Source organism: Hemicordylus capensis, chromosome 3 (genome assembly GCF_027244095.1).
Source record: "Hemicordylus capensis ecotype Gifberg chromosome 3, rHemCap1.1.pri, whole genome shotgun sequence".
NCBI lineage: Eukaryota > Metazoa > Chordata > Lepidosauria > Squamata > Cordylidae > Hemicordylus > Hemicordylus capensis.
The window spans coordinates 153,114,343-153,132,840 of NC_069659.1; the positions used below are offsets into that span (position 1 = coordinate 153,114,343).

General features: G+C 42.0%; 1 protein-coding gene across 6 annotated transcripts in view; it reads right to left on the reverse strand.

Moving 5' to 3' along the window:
- The window catches only part of LOC128352409 (eggshell protein 2A-like), a 150,695-nt gene that overhangs the window by 23,845 nt on the left and 108,352 nt on the right, over positions 1-18,498 (reverse strand). For 2 of the 6 annotated variants that reach the window (XM_053312978.1, XM_053312976.1), the window contains exon 2: positions 8,833-9,043. The exons of the other annotated variants lie outside the window; for them this stretch is intronic. In XM_053312978.1, coding sequence (XP_053168953.1) covers positions 8,833-8,976 — 144 coding nt within the window. In that variant the 5' untranslated portion in view covers positions 8,977-9,043. The remainder of the gene's footprint in view (positions 1-8,832; positions 9,044-18,498) is intronic. 6 annotated transcript variants of the gene reach the window in all.

An 18,498-nucleotide genomic window follows, 5' to 3' on the forward strand; every position in this document is an offset into this window, starting at 1 on the left:
TATAGTGTGAACTGATCGGTACACTCTCTGGCAACCATGCAGGAGAAAAGGGGCAATGATCCAGCAATGCAGTGGGAAACTGGGTGAACTAGAACCCAAGTAAAAATGAATGAATGAATCCCCTTCCATTCATCTTGCTGCAGCACCTGTGAAGGAAGGGGAGCTTGTAGGGGCTTGAAAAGAGGTATATGGGCTTGGGTCATTGTTCTGCGCGACTTACTGCCTAATTGCCCCAAATCTCCCAAGAGCTTAGAGCTTAGCTATAAATCTTGCAAGAATGTGGGCTATGTACACCCAATTTCTGTTTTGGGAGGGCACTGACTGGCACAGGCAGATGGTGTAACCCAAAGCCCGCTTTGGTGGAAAAATATAGTGACTGATTGCCCTTCATGGGCACCAAGAAGGACATTTTAGTGGCAGTTCTGGCCATGGAACTGACCTGTTTTGTTTTGTTTTAAACTTCCTTGATGTGTTCCTAAGGCACCTGGGTCATCATCAGAGCTTTAATTAGTTGGATTTAGTAGTTTAATTTTATTTTGCTGTTAATTAGTTTAAAGGTTTGGCTTTGAAAGAATAAGAAGAATAAGGGCATCGGGTCAGAAAGTTATGTACATCAGAGCATCTAAGATGAGTGTCCTATCTGATAAAATTAATGTCTCCCCTGCACTGGATTTGGCTGCCTGAGAAGGACATACCAGGTTGTTTCAATAAAGTTGTGGTCCATTTGAACCCAATGTTTTGTGGATGGAGAATTTCATTCTTTGTCCTTTCAAAACAAATCCATCATAATGAGTGTACCAGTCTAGAGAACTGCAATAGTACCCTCACAATAGTAACAGTACCCATTGCAATAGTAAATACACACAAAATACAACAGCCTAACCAAGTATAAAAAGTAGCACTCTGTCAACATGTGAAGATCTGCTATAGTAAATAGTCCTTTGATGCTATGGGGGGGGGAGGAGTTTCCTTTTCTTTATCCTCAAAATAGAGGTAGTTTTGTTTGTCCGCAAACATCTAGAGTTACACCCCCACATCTGATTCAGAGGGGGTATATTTAAATTGGATTGTTTGGAAGATATCTGATACAACTGGTGCACCAGCTGCATCCATTCCTCAGCCAAGCAAACTTGTATAACTTTCTCCCCCATAAGCAAGAAGAAATCTTATGTAGGCTTAACTAAGACTTTATTCAGAAACACCTGCATTTTCTCCTTCTCCTTTCCTTCCTTTTTTTCCTGACTCCACCCACCACACACTCTCTACAGGATCCCAACTGGGACAAACTTCCAAAAGAAAAAACATATAAGATTACTAGTTAGAATACAACACAGACCTTGCCATTGTGATCCATGCCATTGTCAGCTCACATTTACACTTCTATAACATGCTCTACATGGGGCTGCCCGTAAAGTCCCTCCAGAAATTACAGAATTATAGGCAGAGGCACTCTTACCCCAGACTTTGGGGCCAAAGTCCAGGGCCATTACAGCCCCTGAGGGCCCCCAAATCCTCTTTAGTCTGTCTTGGGTGGTGTGGTCGCCTGGCGGAGCATGATGATGCTTAATTTGCAGGGGAGGGGGAGGGGGCCTCAAAAGGCCTTTAGGTCCAGGCTCCAAAGTTACCTTGGTGCACCTCTGCTTATAGGCCACCCTCAGACATAACTCGAAACTGGAGGCAACTGTACCAGAGGTTCAAGATTTTGCTCATCCAAATGCGTGGACCCACAGTTTTGTAATCAGACTGTGTGTCAGTTTTAGCCCCCAAACCTGAATCTGAACCTTTGGTCTGCTCTCGGTTTCGCTGCCGAAACCTCAGGTCCAAAAATGGCATCATGTCATTCAAATTCTGCAACGGTGTCCTCCAGTTTGTGCAAGCTGCCACATTTTAGTGACCAGATGGACTGACCATTGGACTGATATGGTGGTGTGTTTTTTACTTCCTTGATGTGTTCATAATCAGAGCTTTAATTAGTTGAACTGAGTGGTTTAATTTTATTTTGTTGTTTGTGCAAGCTGCACAAACTGGAGTTGAGGATAGGAAGCTCCTCCCAGTCTCCTTCTAGATTGTCTGCCATGGCTTTCCTTCATGAGAAGGAGGAAGCCCACACAGCCAGACTGCAGATGGGGATCTTCTGGGAGTGCAGTGGGGGGAATGAAGACAAACTGTGGCTCTGTTGGCCCCGCGGTTTGCCATTATGCTGAGATAGGAGGTTGATGAGAGAGCTCCCAAGAGAATGCAGGCTTCAGGCACTGTACTCTGCTATGGAACTCATTCAGGGGTGCCAGAAAATATGGGAAATGTAATTCCTTTAGTTCCCCACATCCCTGGGTCAACTAGTTATCTCTCTTCTTGGATGGAACTGACCCAACCAGATAGAATGAAAATATCATGTCATTCTTGTGTTTTATTGTTCTGAACATCGCTCTCCCTTGCCACTTTGACATTGTGTCAAGTCTGTATGTGTCAAAAAGCTGAATCAGATTCTTGGACACTGGTAAGGTTGATTGGTGGCAATTGTGCTTGTATAGGTGGATGCCACAAAGGCCAAAATGGGTCCTGCTCGTGATATGTTACTGTTCATCCTGAAACAAATGCACACCTACTCCTGGGAGACTTCAGACTGTTATGGATCCAACACAAAATAGATCTAAGGTCCAGAGATTCCAGCAATGCAGTATTCACCCTCCCCACACATTTTGGATTCTACAGTATGTCTAGTTTTGGATGAATCTTTTGTTCACATAAACATGGTTAATTCCAGTTCAATGCAGGAGAAAGGGGATATATATGTATATATGTCTCCAAGTCTCTTGTTAGCCTGAGCTTTCTCCCCTGTAGGAACCATCCGCATGACTTCACATTTGAAAAAGCCGCTGCTGTTTTGATTCACCAGTTCTGTACATTTATGGGATAAAACTGGTAAAAATGATTTGTGAACTTGAAAGGACAAAACCAACACAAGATTTACAAGCACCTTTGTAGTGGTTTCCATTGGAGTAGTCAGAGCAACCAGAAACCTGCACAGTGAACATTATATGTGCTAATATCTGCTAACAGGCACGCTGCTTTTAAGCTTTAGTAAAAAGCAAGGGAACAAAATCAATGGGTGTTAAATAGAAAATTTACTAAATCAGTAGGGAAATAAGCAATTGTCCAACTTCATTGAAATTGTATTTCAGTCAGTTGAGATTTTTTTGTAAAGCATATTAAAAAGTAATTGACAGGGTCTCTGTAGTCAATAAAATGTAATAACCAAGAGTTAAGACTGTGGATGACTTTTGTAGGGATGTAAATGATTATACAAAGTCCCTGCAGTAGAAGCAATGCAGGTGGCATCTTGACACTTTTTGCTGTTTATTTTACATTGCTTCTATAGATTTTTGTATGCAAAATGTAGCTTTCATTGAAAGAAAGAAAGAAAGAAAAGACAGAGTAAGCTCTAGGCTGGTGCTCTGCAGGTTAGTTAATGCCCAGGGAACCCAAAGTTGCCAGTTTGCAACCCAGAGAGTCTTATTTATCTTTAAATGGTGGGTGATTCAGGAAATGAAGCAGCGGCAATTCGTCTTGCCTAGTTTCTCCAGAATCTTTATAGTCTCCTTTTTTACAGCACTCCCCCCCACCCCCGCCTTGTGCTTATGAACCAAATTTGTCCTAGAAACTTCTCAACTGTGTCTTCTGAGAATGTTTATAGTGAATATTCTCCCAACATCTGGATGCACATATATATGGCAAATATTTGGAGGGCTTTTTGATATTCAGCACCTGCATTTGGCATCTAAATATTTTGTAGTAGCAGTCAACGTCTGACAGTATTTGACAAATGCCATGCAGTTGATGCCAGCATTTGACAGTATGAGACATGCAGCAATCAACATTTGCCAGTAGCTGATATGCAGTAGCAATCAATACCTGACAGCATCTGATGGAGTACTTTCGTCACTCACAGAATTTAGTACTTCTGCCATGTACTGTATCAAATTGTGCATCAATATACGTATATATAATGCTGCCCTTAGGGTGCTTTCTTTCATGCTCTTTCTTACTTAGCAAGTGCCTTTTCTTCTTATTTTTGGGTTTTCCTGACATGACATATCTATCTATCTATCTATCTATCTATCTATCTATCTATCATATTTATATACTGCCTGATATGTGTATCTCTAGGAGGTGTACACAAGTTAAATCACAAGAAGTATAAAACAGAGGAAAAACAATTAAAACAATTACACAGAATAAAAAAAGTTAAAACAATTTCATGGGATAAAAACAACTGAATAGTTTAAAATTAAGTTCAGTTAAAAGCCTGAGAAAACAGGTGCATCTTGAGAGTTTTCCTAAATGCAATCAGAGGTGGAAATGTTCTTATTTTGACAGGAAGCATATTCCAAAGCCCTGAGGCAGCCACAGAGAAGGCCTAGTCCCAGGTCACCATAAAATGAGCCAGTGGCAACTAACCGGACCTTCTCAAATGATCTTAATAGGTGGCAGGATTCATGATAAAGAAGTCACTCTCTTAAGTACCCTGGACCCAAGCTGTTGAAGGCTTTATAGGCAAGAACCTGTAATTCGCTCAGAAACATATTGGCAGCTACTGCAGTTATTTCAAAATTGGTGTTATATAGTCCTTTCTGGTTGTCCCAGAGACCAGATGGGCAGCCACATTCTGTACCAATTGTAGTTTCCAGACTACATACAAAAACAGCCCCAATTAGAGTGTATTATAGTAGTCAACCCTGTAGGTTACCAGCATATGCATCACTGTTTTAAGGTCATTTCTCTTAAAGGTAATATAGCCTTTTTGACTAGGAAGACTGTTCCCTCTCTTTTTCCAGTGTTAGAAAGGTACAACAGCCAGTTATACAAATATATTTGGTGCTTTTAATGTGCCCTGACTGATTTATCTGCAATCTTTCAGGAGTGGTTGTGCAAACATCTGCCTCACAGCTACAATCACAGCTGTGAAACCACTTGAGTGAAGCTGTCTTTTCACAATTGTTTCATAGGTTTAATCAGTAGATGGCAGTAACAGCTCACAATCACCCTAGATGCTGGTTCCCATAAACCTTGTGAACATTAATCATACATACAGAAAATTCCACAAAGTACAACCTGACAAAGACCTTGCTTTTCCACAATCAATCTTTATTCACCGCTAGATTAAAGCAGTTAGATATACTTGATTGCTTCAGGTCCAGAATAAAGCTTACAAACAACTACATGTATGTTTCCTGCTTCAAGGCTTTTTTTAAAAAAATGGAGTTGGGCTGTAATCTCTTCATTCTTGATTACTGCCTTTGACCACCAGTAACTGCTTCGTTTGATTGCTATACGCTGATATTTCAGTGCACAGCCATGTAAATGATGTCACTCGACTCCTCGTATTTCCACAAAGAAGGATACACAACCAGTTTGACCCGATTAAAAGAGAGAATCTTTGGTTGGCTTGTCTCTTCTGTGACTTGTCCATTATTTCATAGGAATATGTTACTAGCTGAAATGACTACCTCATGACCTACTGCCTGGTTTGTATCAGTAAGAATAGGGCTTAGGTTTTATGAGAACTCACCAGGCCTTAGTTCTAGTTTCCCCTTTTTATTCAAGTGTTTTGGCCAGGAATGAAACAGTCTCTAAAGAGTTTCTCATGAAGTAACTAAATTAACAATAATAGAAAATATATTGCCCCTCAGTTACTATGGTTTTGGGGTTGTTGTTTTTGCCAAAGGTGGCTAACAATGGTAAGATACTACACCACAATAAAAATATAACCTTAAATTGTTGAAATCTTCCAAGGACTAAAGCAGAATAAAATCTGATTAAGAAAATCATTAAGTAAAACAGTTTATGTATATATGAATGTATGTATGTATGTGTCAGATTTATATACTGCCCTATATAAATTATCAAGGCCATTTACAATTTAAACAAACAGCAAACTGCAAGTAAAACCTTAAAAATATATACCACATAAAACAGATCAAAATTACCATAAATAAAACTTTAAAACATCATAAACTAAAAGCCTGAAAAAACAGGTGTGTTTTCAAAAGTTGTTTAAAAACAGTCAGAGATGGGGAGATTCTGAGTTCATCTGGAAGTGGGTTCCAGAGCCCCAGGGCAACCCTAGAGGAGGCCTGCTTTTGGGTTGCCACCAAGCCAGTCAGTGGTAACTTCGACTGGCCCGCCCCTGATGATCTTAACAGGCAGCAGGCTTCATGAAGAAGAAGGCGCTCTCTTAAATAACCCGGGCCCAAGCCATTCAGGACTGTATAGATAATAACCAGCACTTTGTATTTAGCCTGGAAACGAATTGGAAGTCAGTGTAGTTCTTTTAAAACAGGAGTAATATGGTCTCTAAGGGTGGCCCTGGAGACCAACCTGGCTGCCGCATTCTGCACCAGTTGCAGTTTCTGAACTATGTACAAAGGCAGCCCAGTGTAGAGTCCATTGCAGTCGTCAAGCCTGGATGATACCAGCCTATGCACTACTGTTTTAAGGTCGTTTGTCTTGAGACATGGATGTAGTTGGCTTATAAACTGAAGCTGACAAAAAGCGCTTGTAATGATTAAAAAGGGGAAAGGGGACACAAACCCCCTCCTCTAGCTGTGAGGAGATCCATTTTTAATATGAGCAGATACACCCTATCAAGGGAATATTCTGGGAGAGTAAAGTGGAAAACCCCTTCCAACAGAAAGGCTTGAGCAGTCTTAGGCCTTCAAGAGCTTGTGACTAGGGCAGGACCCAATAAGGAGTGACACTCTATAAGAACAACAATGATTATTAATAATTGGATGATTACGAAAACTATGGAGGCTGCTTCCATTCAAGTAAAACCCTTCCACAGGGATTACAAGAATCATGCAGTCAGATCCAAGTACTTAAAAATAAATTTCCTGACATATCTAGCTAATCTGGCCCCTATCCTTCCTACTGACTTCTAGGTAAGGAACTTCCAATTGATTCCCAACCCAAGGCTGTTAGTCTCCCCTTTTCCTACAGTAGTTTCTGATCAGACCTCCTTCAGAAGTCTCCAGGGAAGAACTGAAATTGTCCTCACACAGCCCTCCCCTACTTCTCTATAGGCTGTAGTCCAGTTAACCCTGCCCCTCACTCAGGACTGGCCACAGGGATTTAATTCTCCCAGACTTTCTTTCTTATTTGGAGAGGCCTACCCTCAAAGCAGTTACCCTTACTGAAGCCCAGTTATCCCTCAAGCCTGACTATCACTACAGTGCTCCTGACCACTACCTCAACCATAGATATCATGGAGAGGTTTGAGTCCAGAAGTACTCCCAAACTACATACCTGATCTTTCAGGAGGTGTGTAACCCTATCCAGAACAGGCAGATCTAAACCACTTCCTAAGTTCCAGCCTTTTAATCATAGGAAGAGTACCTCTGTCTTGTTTGGATTCAACTTCAGTTTGTTCTCCCTCTCCCATTACTGATTCCAAGCAAGCATTTAGAGAGGTTAATCCATCTCCTGACAAACTTGATATGGAGAAATAGATCTGGGTGTCATCAGCATATTGATAGCACCCTGCACCAAATTCCCCGATGACCTATCCCAGGGGTTTCATGTAGATTTTAAAAAGCATGGAAGATAGAATGGAAGCCCTGTGGGACTCCATACAATAGAGCTCACTTTGAAGATCAAGCTAATGTTTAAAAATGCTATGCAAATACAAAGGCCTGGTGCCAGAAAGACATCAGATTTGACACCAGACAAGCCTCCATGTGGACAGTATTCCAGATAAAGGGCACAGCAACTGAGAAATCCTTCCTTCTGGTTATCTTCCATGTTAACTTCATTGGGGGGCAGGGGGCAGAAGAGGTCTCTGAATAAGATTGTAGAGTTTAGGTAGATTCAGGTGGGATTAGGAGACACCCCAATTCTAGGCCTTTTTTTAGAGCTGTAAACATGCTCAATAGCACTTTTGAATGGTGCCCAAAATGAACTAGAAACCAGTGCAGTTATGTAAAGACTGCTGACATGTGTTTCCTGCACCTGGTACAGCAACCATAATTTAGCACCTATCTTTTGTATTAAACTTAAGTTTCCAGGAGGCCAGGGCCTCTTAAAGAGAGTGGAGTCCTGATGCATGGGAAGTGCTGGAATGTCAAGTGTTATGGGGAGCCGGAAAAGACTTCATTTCCTAGCACTACCCACTTGCCTTCCAAGATGGCACTCGATTGCAGCAGGGCTTTGTAGTTTTTAAGGGGCCCTTGAAATGGTAGGGAGTTGATTAAGGAGCCAGGTCCTGCATGGAGGTAAGCACTGAGCATGTCGGGCTGTGCAGATTATTCAGCTTTGACTCTTCAGAGCGGAATATTTGGATAAGCCTAGTAACAATTAAGGCCAACAAGCAGCATCAAAATCTATTTTTTGCACCTTTGAATATTTACCAAATGTCAAATATTTATCTCTAGAGGATAGGACATGGGTGATTGACTGCTGAGGAAACCCATAGGAGAAAAAGAGACCATTTCTTTTCTATCTGGGTTGATAGATATTAAAAGCTCATATATTAAAAGTTAAATTAAAAGATAAATTTAAATATTCACAATGCGCTTAAATTCCCTGAACTGACCAAAAGCCAAACTATGCATCAGGAAGATCATACAGGTGCCATTCTTGCTTGAACACACCACATCAGACTGTTAGTGGGACATCCCAGATTTGAAACATTCCTTACAATGACAAAATTAGCCTGTTGGGGGGATGTTTTCTCCCTAACATACTGAATTTCTTTATAGAAGTCGTCATATTATTTCATTATATTTCTATTATTTATTTATTTATTACAGTTATTTATTTTATATTTTTATGTACCTGTTTAATAAGAGGTGGGGGGAGAGAACTTTCTTGGCTTCCCAATCTGAGCTTGAAGGTGCTCAACAGACTATACTGCATCTTACCCTCTTGCTTGTCTGCTCTGGAATCTACTGCCTGTCCACCTTTAACTGTGCCATACATCTCTAGCCCTTGGCCGCACCATCTGCTTCTGACCCCTCAGATCATTATCTGCCAAGAATATTATTGCCTAGAACCAAGAAACACAGATTTTCATATGACTATTAGAATTTTCAGATCAAGTTTCTGTGACTGCCCTGTTCAAAGTGTGAACATTTCCATGGTTACTATATTTAGGTATCAAAACGCATTGACAACCAAATAATATGGAACAGCTGTTCAATCAGGGTTAATTTCATCTATTCTTTTAAACAACCATACATATTCATACCCCGGGTAGGGACTGAGGATACACATCAAAGCAGGTATGCATTTTAGTACCCTTAAGATGAAGCAAAAATTACTGACAAACATGAGCCCAGTTTTACCTTGAAATCATTCATAAACAACATTGTCATCTGCCAATGACCACAGCTAGTTGAGATTATACTGTATGTGTGAGTGTAAAGAAAAAAAGTCATAAATTCCACTAGGAACACACAAGCCATCCACCATGGCTATTGTTGGGGTTTGTAAATTTTTTATCCCCCAGTTAATTAACAGAGCACTAAAGAAGCTACCCACTCCAGTTACAGAGTAGAATGCAGAGTTTAGTTGTTACAGCTATTTAGAGAAGACACATGGAGATTCTTGTAGAACTAAATACTAAGTATTTATTGGTGAAGTACACTTTGGATAGGAAAGACCCAATCCTAATCTATAGGCTATATAATGAATAGGTAGGGTTTCCATCTGCTCTCTAAGAGGAAAGGAAGGGAATCTGACTCTCATAGGAAATACCTGAGGAGTCTAATCAGGGGTCATAGAGTAGAGGCAGGAAGAACAGCTAGGGAGACTCTTACTCACTATCTCAACTCCCAATGCCCCTAGTGGTCATTAGGAGAGTTGGTGCAAAAGGTCGATGCACTGGAACTCCAACAGCTATGGTAGTCTATTGGATTCTAGTCTGTAAGCTTAATGTCAAAAAGATTTTTTTTTAAAAAAAGAATTAACGTCTTTTTAAAAAGGACTTAAAAATTAGCAATTCAATGCACGTCCCAAGCTACTGCATACCTATTTGCCCTGAGCAATACAAACATCACGACTAAAATGTAGATATCAGATGCAAGCAACCTGCATTGTTCCAGCTGGTTATTTGGTTGCTTAATGGATATGAATTGCACACAGTGGAGCTGCAAATGCACCCAGTAGAGTAAGCGGATGTTCTAAATTCCATCAAAACCAAATGGAGTGCATCACTTGAGCCTCTACAGAAAACAACAGGTGGCGATTTCAGATTTCCCAAGTGAAACTCACAACCTGCTGATCAAGCTGCAATTGCTGTTAACCTCGGGTAAGCACAAATATTCATGGATTCTCTGTATTCATGCCCCTTTGGTGGACTGTCTGACACTGCCTACTTACCAAAAATACAGCTTTCTCCTCCTAACGAACAGATGCTTGTTAGTCAGAAACAGCACCAAATGGTGCCCTTAAGAGGCAATTTAACCTAGAGAATGTACACTCTAACGAAAGTATTGCACAGTAATGTAAATTTCACTGCATGCATGGTTTTTTTTAAGGTGTTTTTTTTTTTAAATCTTCCCTTTAATCAATGGCAAAACACTGCCCAATAGGTTTCACTAGGAGCTGACATTTATTCATTGCCAGCCGAAAACATTTGAGCAGCTTGTAATTTAATCTTCTCTTTTTGTTTTCCTTATCAAGTGATTAGGCTGTGAATAACTCTATCCATTTTCTTGATTAATATATTGCAATATTACCTTTGCTTCCCTATCAGTGATAAGGCTCTGAAGACATACTAGCACTCTTGAAACAGATTGCATCTCCTGCAAAAAAATGCTAGAGGAATACAGGTCTCAGTGAGCAGAGCTACCAACCTTTGTTACTGGGATGAAGGGGAACTTGTTTTTTAAAAATCCTTTTTTACAAAAACACACATTACACAGCACAATGGCTTGCCATATTGATAAGCAATATGGTAATCCTACTAGGCTTTCAATCCTAATAGGCTTTCCTTTGTGGACGGCCAAGCTGTGCCATGATGATCATCAATGTCTAAATGTCTTCAACGGTTTTTAACAGGGGTTAAATAGCAGTGGGTAGAAAACTGCTCCTTCTCTTTATCATTGGATATTCCCATGATCTTGTGAACCAAGCCACTCTCCACTCCACAACTAATCCCTGTGTATTGCTTCTGGGCCACGTTATTTCACTGTGCCATGTTGTGCTGCTGCTTACTGTCCAGCATCACCGGTGACTTGTACATACCAACCTGAAGACTCCAGAATCAAAATCACTGCCCGCACACCTCCCTCACTGTTCTTGGCTGGCACTATATTCACATGGTTAGAGCCTGAGCATATGGTTCTACTGAATCAGACCACTGGCCCATGTCACCCATGGTAGCGCTGACTGGTAGTGGCTCTTCGAGATCTCAGGCAAAGGTCCTTCCTAGCACGGTTGCTGAACATAGGGCACCAGGGTTTGCAAACTGGGGCCTCTGAACAGAAGCACTCAGGTGACCTGCTCTCCATTCCATCATGATAGCTTGCTATGGAAAGTTGCTGCTTATGCTTGCTCTTCTTTGCATTACTGCAGATGGCTGAGGTGTGCAGTTGGGAGGGGGATGTAGGGATCAGTGACACAAGGAGTCAATACATTTGCATCCATGCTGTAAAGCTGCACAGACTGGTCTGACTCTTCATTCTGAGTAACTTCTCAAGATCCATTAACTGGAGATTAAACCTGGGAGCGTGAAACCTCATACAAGCAAAGCACATGTTCTGCTACTAAGCTCTGGACCCTCATCATAAGCTGGAGAGCAGCGCACTCTTCACAGATGTTTTCTCCCATCCTTGCTTCTTTTGGAATAGGCTTTTTGCAGGGATCAGCTGCCTAATTTGAAATGGAATAATATCTTAACACATGTTCACAGCTTGAGTCTGGAAGGCACTGTGAACAGACGCAGCAAGAGCAGGCAAATCTTGGTGTGGGGCTCGCATGAATAAAAAATAACCACCGGGAACCAAATCCATCTCATCCAATCCATTTTTAAATGTAATAAGATGAATTCAGGTTTAAAAGATTTGTAATTTGAATCTGAATGGCTTAAGCAGGCTGAGGTTAAGTCTGCTTAGTCTGCTGCTATCTGGAGACCGAGAGGTTGGTAAGACGTTCAGTGCGACATTCAAAGTTTTGTGGGAATATTAACTTGCTGTCTTTTATTAACGCCTGCTTCACATTGCATTTCTTTGAAGTCTTGCTATTGACAAGATGTTAACGGCACCATAAAGTGATGATAAGAATCTTCATGGAACGTATATTGCTCAGAGGAGACTTCCTGTCATACACTGGATATGCACGCACACCACCAAAGCAAGTTGGAGATGATTTATTCAGCCAAACACCAGTTGATCAGACCTGTGGGATTTGGAATAATTAACAGATCTACTTTGATTCAAAGGACAGCTGGTGTATCTTCATCTCTTATTCTTTTGAAAGTGTGATACAGCCAACAATGTACTAATCTGTACATGTACATGGATTATCAACTAACTACATCAGTTTGGATAGTAACTAAGGACAAAACTGCACATTCCACCTCAACCTGCAAAGCTGGCGGCTTCTCTCCTATGCTAATGTGGACTGAAAGAGTATGCTTTGCAGTGAAGAGGCTTGGTGCAGGAGGGGGACGGGCAATCCTTCCTTCACTGAACAGTCCCTCCTCAAAACTCCCCCTACCCGTGGGTTTTCCCTCAGTGCAGCTTTCACACCTGCATTTCCATCATATGGGGGAGCAAGAAGGAGAAGTGTGAAGTGGCCTCTTGTTGCCCAAATGGTCTCTACTGCAAATTGTGCCCTCCTGGCCAGAGTTGAAAGGCAAGAGATTGAGAAGGAGTGTGTAGTTCTGCACTAAGCACCATTCCACACATTACGAAGGCCAACATCCTACTAATGCTGCACTGGCCTAACAAAGTTGTGATAGTGTACTAAATCACAGGGATGCTCAGAATTGCACTATTGAGCAAAAGCTCCCTGCAAAAGATAGGGTGTGTGTCACAGGTTGCACACTTTGTGCTGCAAGTGCAAACATGTTTATGCTAGTGCAACACTAGTCTGGAATGCAAGCTCCAGACTTAGTGCAACTAGCTTGTACAACAGCTTTTTAACAGCACAACATCCTTGAGCTAGTACAGTGTTAGTCAGGATGTTGGCCACTGTCTAGGTGTACACATACAAATCCTTCTGATATTATCTCTAAGTGTTGTTAATGTGACTGCAGAGTGTGCTGCTGTGATGTCATGCCACTAAAATTTAGGCCACGTAGGAAGACCCAGAGACATGGTCCTTTGCTAGGCAAGTGTTTGTCAGCCTGGAATCTGGAGTGAGGTTGGCAGGATAAGGAGCCACAGTGAGGGCTCTTGTCATGTTCTGACACTTTACACATTTGTTGCTAAAAATGGTGCAGATGTCTCACATATCAGTCAGCTGAGATTCATTGTAGTTTTCTGTTGAGCTGCTACACCTCCCCCTCTCACACTTGGCAGCCTCTCTGGCCTTGCCTTTTCATGCCAGATGAAATTGAGGGGCATTTCTTATGTTGTAGAAACACTATTCTGCTGCTTCCCTGTTGTTTTATCCCTTACTGCTAACACTTGAAACCAGGAGATCACATGAAACGAGCCAACAATGTAATCTTCTAAATTGAAATGTTAACACTGTGGGGTGGGGACATTATTATTGCAAAGTCATAACTACATGAGTCCTGAAATATAACAAGTTCTGTTAAGAACTAATCTGCCTACTTTCACTATAATCTTAATTGATAATTGCCATCTTCACAAGTTTGCCCACTTCTGCCTCAAACATTCACATGTCCACCATCTTGAATTGGAGTGGATGACAACATCACAAACTATGCCATTGAGGTGTCTCTGTGTATCCCTAGAACTGCACTAAATTTGGTACAAATCAGTCCCCACTTGTGCCTCAAATATTCACACGTCTGCCACATTAAACTGGGGTGGGTGACATCATCACAAACTACACTGTTGAGATGTCCCTATGTGTAACTACAACTGTACCAACTTTGGTCCAAATTGGTCCAGGCATTGCAAAGTTGATAGGGGGACTAGTCTTTCAGGTGGGACTAGCTCTATACATTTGAAGGGGACTAGCTCTATACATTTGAGGGGGACTAGCTCTATACAAATAGAGCTAGGTGATCTCATAAGCTTACTTTCCTTACAGTTCTGTTAACAAAAGTAGGCTAAAAAATGACCCAAAGGCTGCTACGGCCTTCCCCTGCAGCAGTATGAAATCTAGGGCTGGCTACAAGGCCTGTGCGAAGCAGCCCTGTTTTATTTCAGAGACCCCTTTGGAGCTTCCAGAGGGTCCCCTATTTGACTTGGCTCCACTTTGCGGAGGCCCACTTTGCTTCAAGCCAAACCCTTCAGCCCCTTATAGCTCTGTTTCGGCTGCCCACCCCTATAACCTCTTACTTGAACCAGCAGAACAGGAGACAAGACTCCATTATACCTCTCCACTCTTCACTGAGGGAGCAAGCAACTGCCTTCCATGACTTGACTGTTTAAAGGGGCTTTTTCCTTAGAGTCCTAGGAATAGTGTGGGTGCTCCTGGGACTCTTAGTCTTTTCTAAGGTCACAGCAATAGATCCCTCTCACATCCGTCTATGTCCAGGCAAGCTATCCAGGAACAAACTCACAGAGTTATCAAGACAAGCCTCAAAGGTTTAAAACACAGAAGTTTATGGCACAGCTGATTATTACTCCAAACAGCCCTCCTGGTGGTGTCTTTACACCAGGCCTGCATAACATAAGGCCCGGGGGGGGGAGGGGCAGAATTGGCCCGCAGGGACTATTTTACTGGCCCCCATGTTTCCTGCAGCAACACAGGAGCTGGGAACTGCTTTATAGCACCATCCTATGCATGTTTTCTCAGAAATATGTTCCATGGTGTACCCAGTGAGGCTTACTCCTATGTAAGCATTCCTAGGACTGCAGCCTGAAAACAAAGACTATTTAGGGAGAGGATAGGATTTGGCTTTTGTTTGGGGCTGGCGTGCACTCCAGGGGCCCCACTGATTGAGCAGGGACAGGACCTATTTTCTGGCCACTATCCTTGGTTAAAACTATGAGTCCATTAATAGGCACAATAGATCCACAAGTAACTAATAATATTTTTAGTTTTAATATAATAATGTTCTAAAATTGACCTTGGCCCCTGCACACCCAGCTGTGGATGGTTCCGGCCCACCAGGGCATTTGAGTTGTGCAGCCCTGTTTTACACTGAGTTATAGGGCATTTGCTAGCATAGGCGCTCCTTGTTAACTCACCTATTCAAAGTCCAGCTTTAAATAACCCACAGTAGTTCTGGCAAATCTCGCGAGATCTCGGCCTGAAACAAGATCTCATTCCAAGATCTCACAAGAGTTCCAGCAGACTGTTTAAACTCTCAGCCCCATCACCACATTTGGAAATTCTTCCCTGCTGGGGTCATTTTAGCCTACAATTGTCGCTATTAAGCCCATCTTTGGCCACAAGGTGGGGCAGTGGGCAGGGCGCATGACACACCGGCTGAGCTCTCCCAGTATTTGGGGTAGGTTTCCCTGCTTTCTTCTGCCCTGATACTGCCATTGGCTCCTGACAACCCCAATGGCTCCCACCAGATAGTACTTCACTTCAGGACTAACAGAGTCAAAGCAGGTCAGCCCCAAGTAGGGTTCTGAAGCTTCCCCTATTTTTTCTGTACTTCTCACACCCAAATAGTTCCTATTAGCTGTCTATATCTAAATGGAAGGAATGGTGGATCCTGGTGTCACTATGTGATCCATGGTTCAAACTCAGGTTCAAAAGGTTCTCAAATAAGGATCAAAGAAATACTTCTCTGAGATGTTGGAAAGCCACTGTTGATGCTGCTAGAATAGATGGGTCAGTGCTCTGATTCAGTAGAAAGTGACCTCCTATATCTGAAGTAAAGGGTTTTTAGTTGATTAATCACTTGTCACCTAACTTGTTAATACACTGAATAAATTTAAATAAACTTCAGCAGAGGGGTTTTTTTTAGGCATTAAAGAAAATGTGAAATAACATTTGGCAAAGAAAAGCTACCATTCACTGTCATGGGGAAAAACACCAGCCATAATATTTTATTTTTTGTTCCTGTGACAGATATACCAAGCAGCAAAATAGTCTCAAAACTGAGCAAGTGTGACCTTAACCCATACCTCCACTAATTTAATTGATGAATCTACTGATTAAACCAATTAAGCATTTGTAGCTTTCAGAGAGGAACTGGCAATCCCTTTGTAAACCTGATGTGTGTATGTTAATGATATCATGCAAAATCTCACTTTATCTAACTAGCTGTTGCCGTTTTGTACATTGAGATAGACTGTTGCTTGTATTGGCTGCCATTCAGCAAGTGGCAGGTGGGTGATAAAGCACTTGTTATACATTTCTCCATCTGTCCATCACTACATCCATCCATCATCTACTGACTGCACAGTCTTTTACTCTCCACCACACAATTCAGCATTAGTGTTGTGACAAGGTAGGTTTTTATGCATCTGAAGGGGAACTGATGTATTTTGGAAATAATTTCATCACCCTGTCATTGTCACCATGGTCACTGAAAGTACTTTCCTAAGGCTGCCCTGTCTGCTTGGAACAAGAAAATGACAATTTTAGCATAGGAAGTCATATATTCTGTCGACACCATGAGACTACCAGCTGAGAAGCAACTGACTACAAGGGAAATATAGACTGATACCTTAAACCAAATATCCATCTGCTTGGACAGTAATACATGTTTCAATGGCTGACATGATGCACAGCCTACCATCACTGTAATGGTCCACCATGGGGCTGTGGTCAGTCATCGTGCCGTTAAAAAGTAGCAGAAGTGGAAGAAGCATTTCCATAGGTTTCCCTATTGTCACAAATAGGGACATTAACAGCACTGGGACTTGCTTTGAAATTGTCTGCAGCCCCATGGTGGACCATTCATGAGATGGTAGACTGTGCATCATGGCAGTCAATGTACACATTGAAAATATATCAGTAAAAAGCGTGACAACATAATAAACCAGTCTTGGTTACGAGTTAACTCTGCCATCCTTCTTTCTGTGCATTAACTGTGGTCAGATTCCCGAATCACAGTGCATGCATGCTTCTAACAAAAACACATGTGCAAAAAATCAACTGTACTCTTGATTTTTACTGCACTCCCTTTGTTCCGGAAGCATTCTTTGACAATGGAAACACGTCCCTAAGGGTTGCACAGATCAAAGAGCAGTTCCAGAGCAAGGGGAGAGTGGATGAAATAGTGCATGAGTGCCCAGGTGTCGGAAGCAGGGAAGGTATGCCCATACTTTTGTTAGAAAGACATGTGCACCATTAGAATATTATTTGTTTGTTTATCATATTTATATACCGCCCGATATATGTATCTCTAGGTGGTGTACATAATCCAAAATACAACATTAAAACATAATAAAAACAATTAAAACACTTTCACAGAATAAAAACAAAACAATTTCACAGAATAAAACAATTAAACAGTTGAAACTTAGTTTTAATTTAAAGCCTGAGAAACGAGGTGTGTCTTAAATGTCTTTTTAAAAGCAATCAGAGATGAAGAAGCTCTTATTTTGACTGGGAGTGCATTCCAAAGCCCTGGTGCAGTGAAAGAGAAGGCCCTGTCCTGAGTCGTCACCAGACAAGTCGGTGGCAGCTGTAACCAGACCTCCCCTTATTGGCCTATGTACTTTATGTGTTCATGTTTCCGTCATATCTATTTCCGGTTTTACCCCCCTCCCTCTGCCCCATGGTTGTAAATTCATGTGGGGCACTGTGGCAGCAAGGACCTCATAGCATTCCCCCACTTCTAGCCATTCTGGCAGGAACTACACATGATTAACTGCCTGTGATAGGGAATGTGGTGGGATATAGGGATATCAGCCTCAATATTTACTCCCAGTTACTATACAAGAGGCAGGGAGGAGAGGCAGTGGGGAGAGGAGCAGGAAGTGAGTCAATACAGCTGACAAAACCACCCTCTTTCCAAAGAGATGCTAGGCTTTTGGCTCTTGACACCAGTGAAGGGATAGGACATGCATGATGGATTGAATGTGACCACACTTTATTAACTATCTAAAAGTGGACCTGCAACAGTGCAATTAAACAAACTCAGTTAAATAAAGTGCAGGCAACTCCACTCCACAAGAGAACCTTTGGGCAAACCAGCAGGCAGCCACATAGTTTTTTGCGGCAAGGGAGGGTTGCCTGAATCTCCGTACCCCTGAGCCCTAAAGCTGTGAGTGGGTGAGCCCAACAACTGCCCCAGACTATAAAACCCTGATGGGGGGAATCTCCCCTCACCCTAAAAGTGCCTCTGACTGGACACCATTGTTGTCAACGTTACCCGCCAAGCCTGCATTCACTGCCAGTGTGACCAGGGGTACACTATTTAATAGCTCCCACTCCTCCTAACTGAAAGGC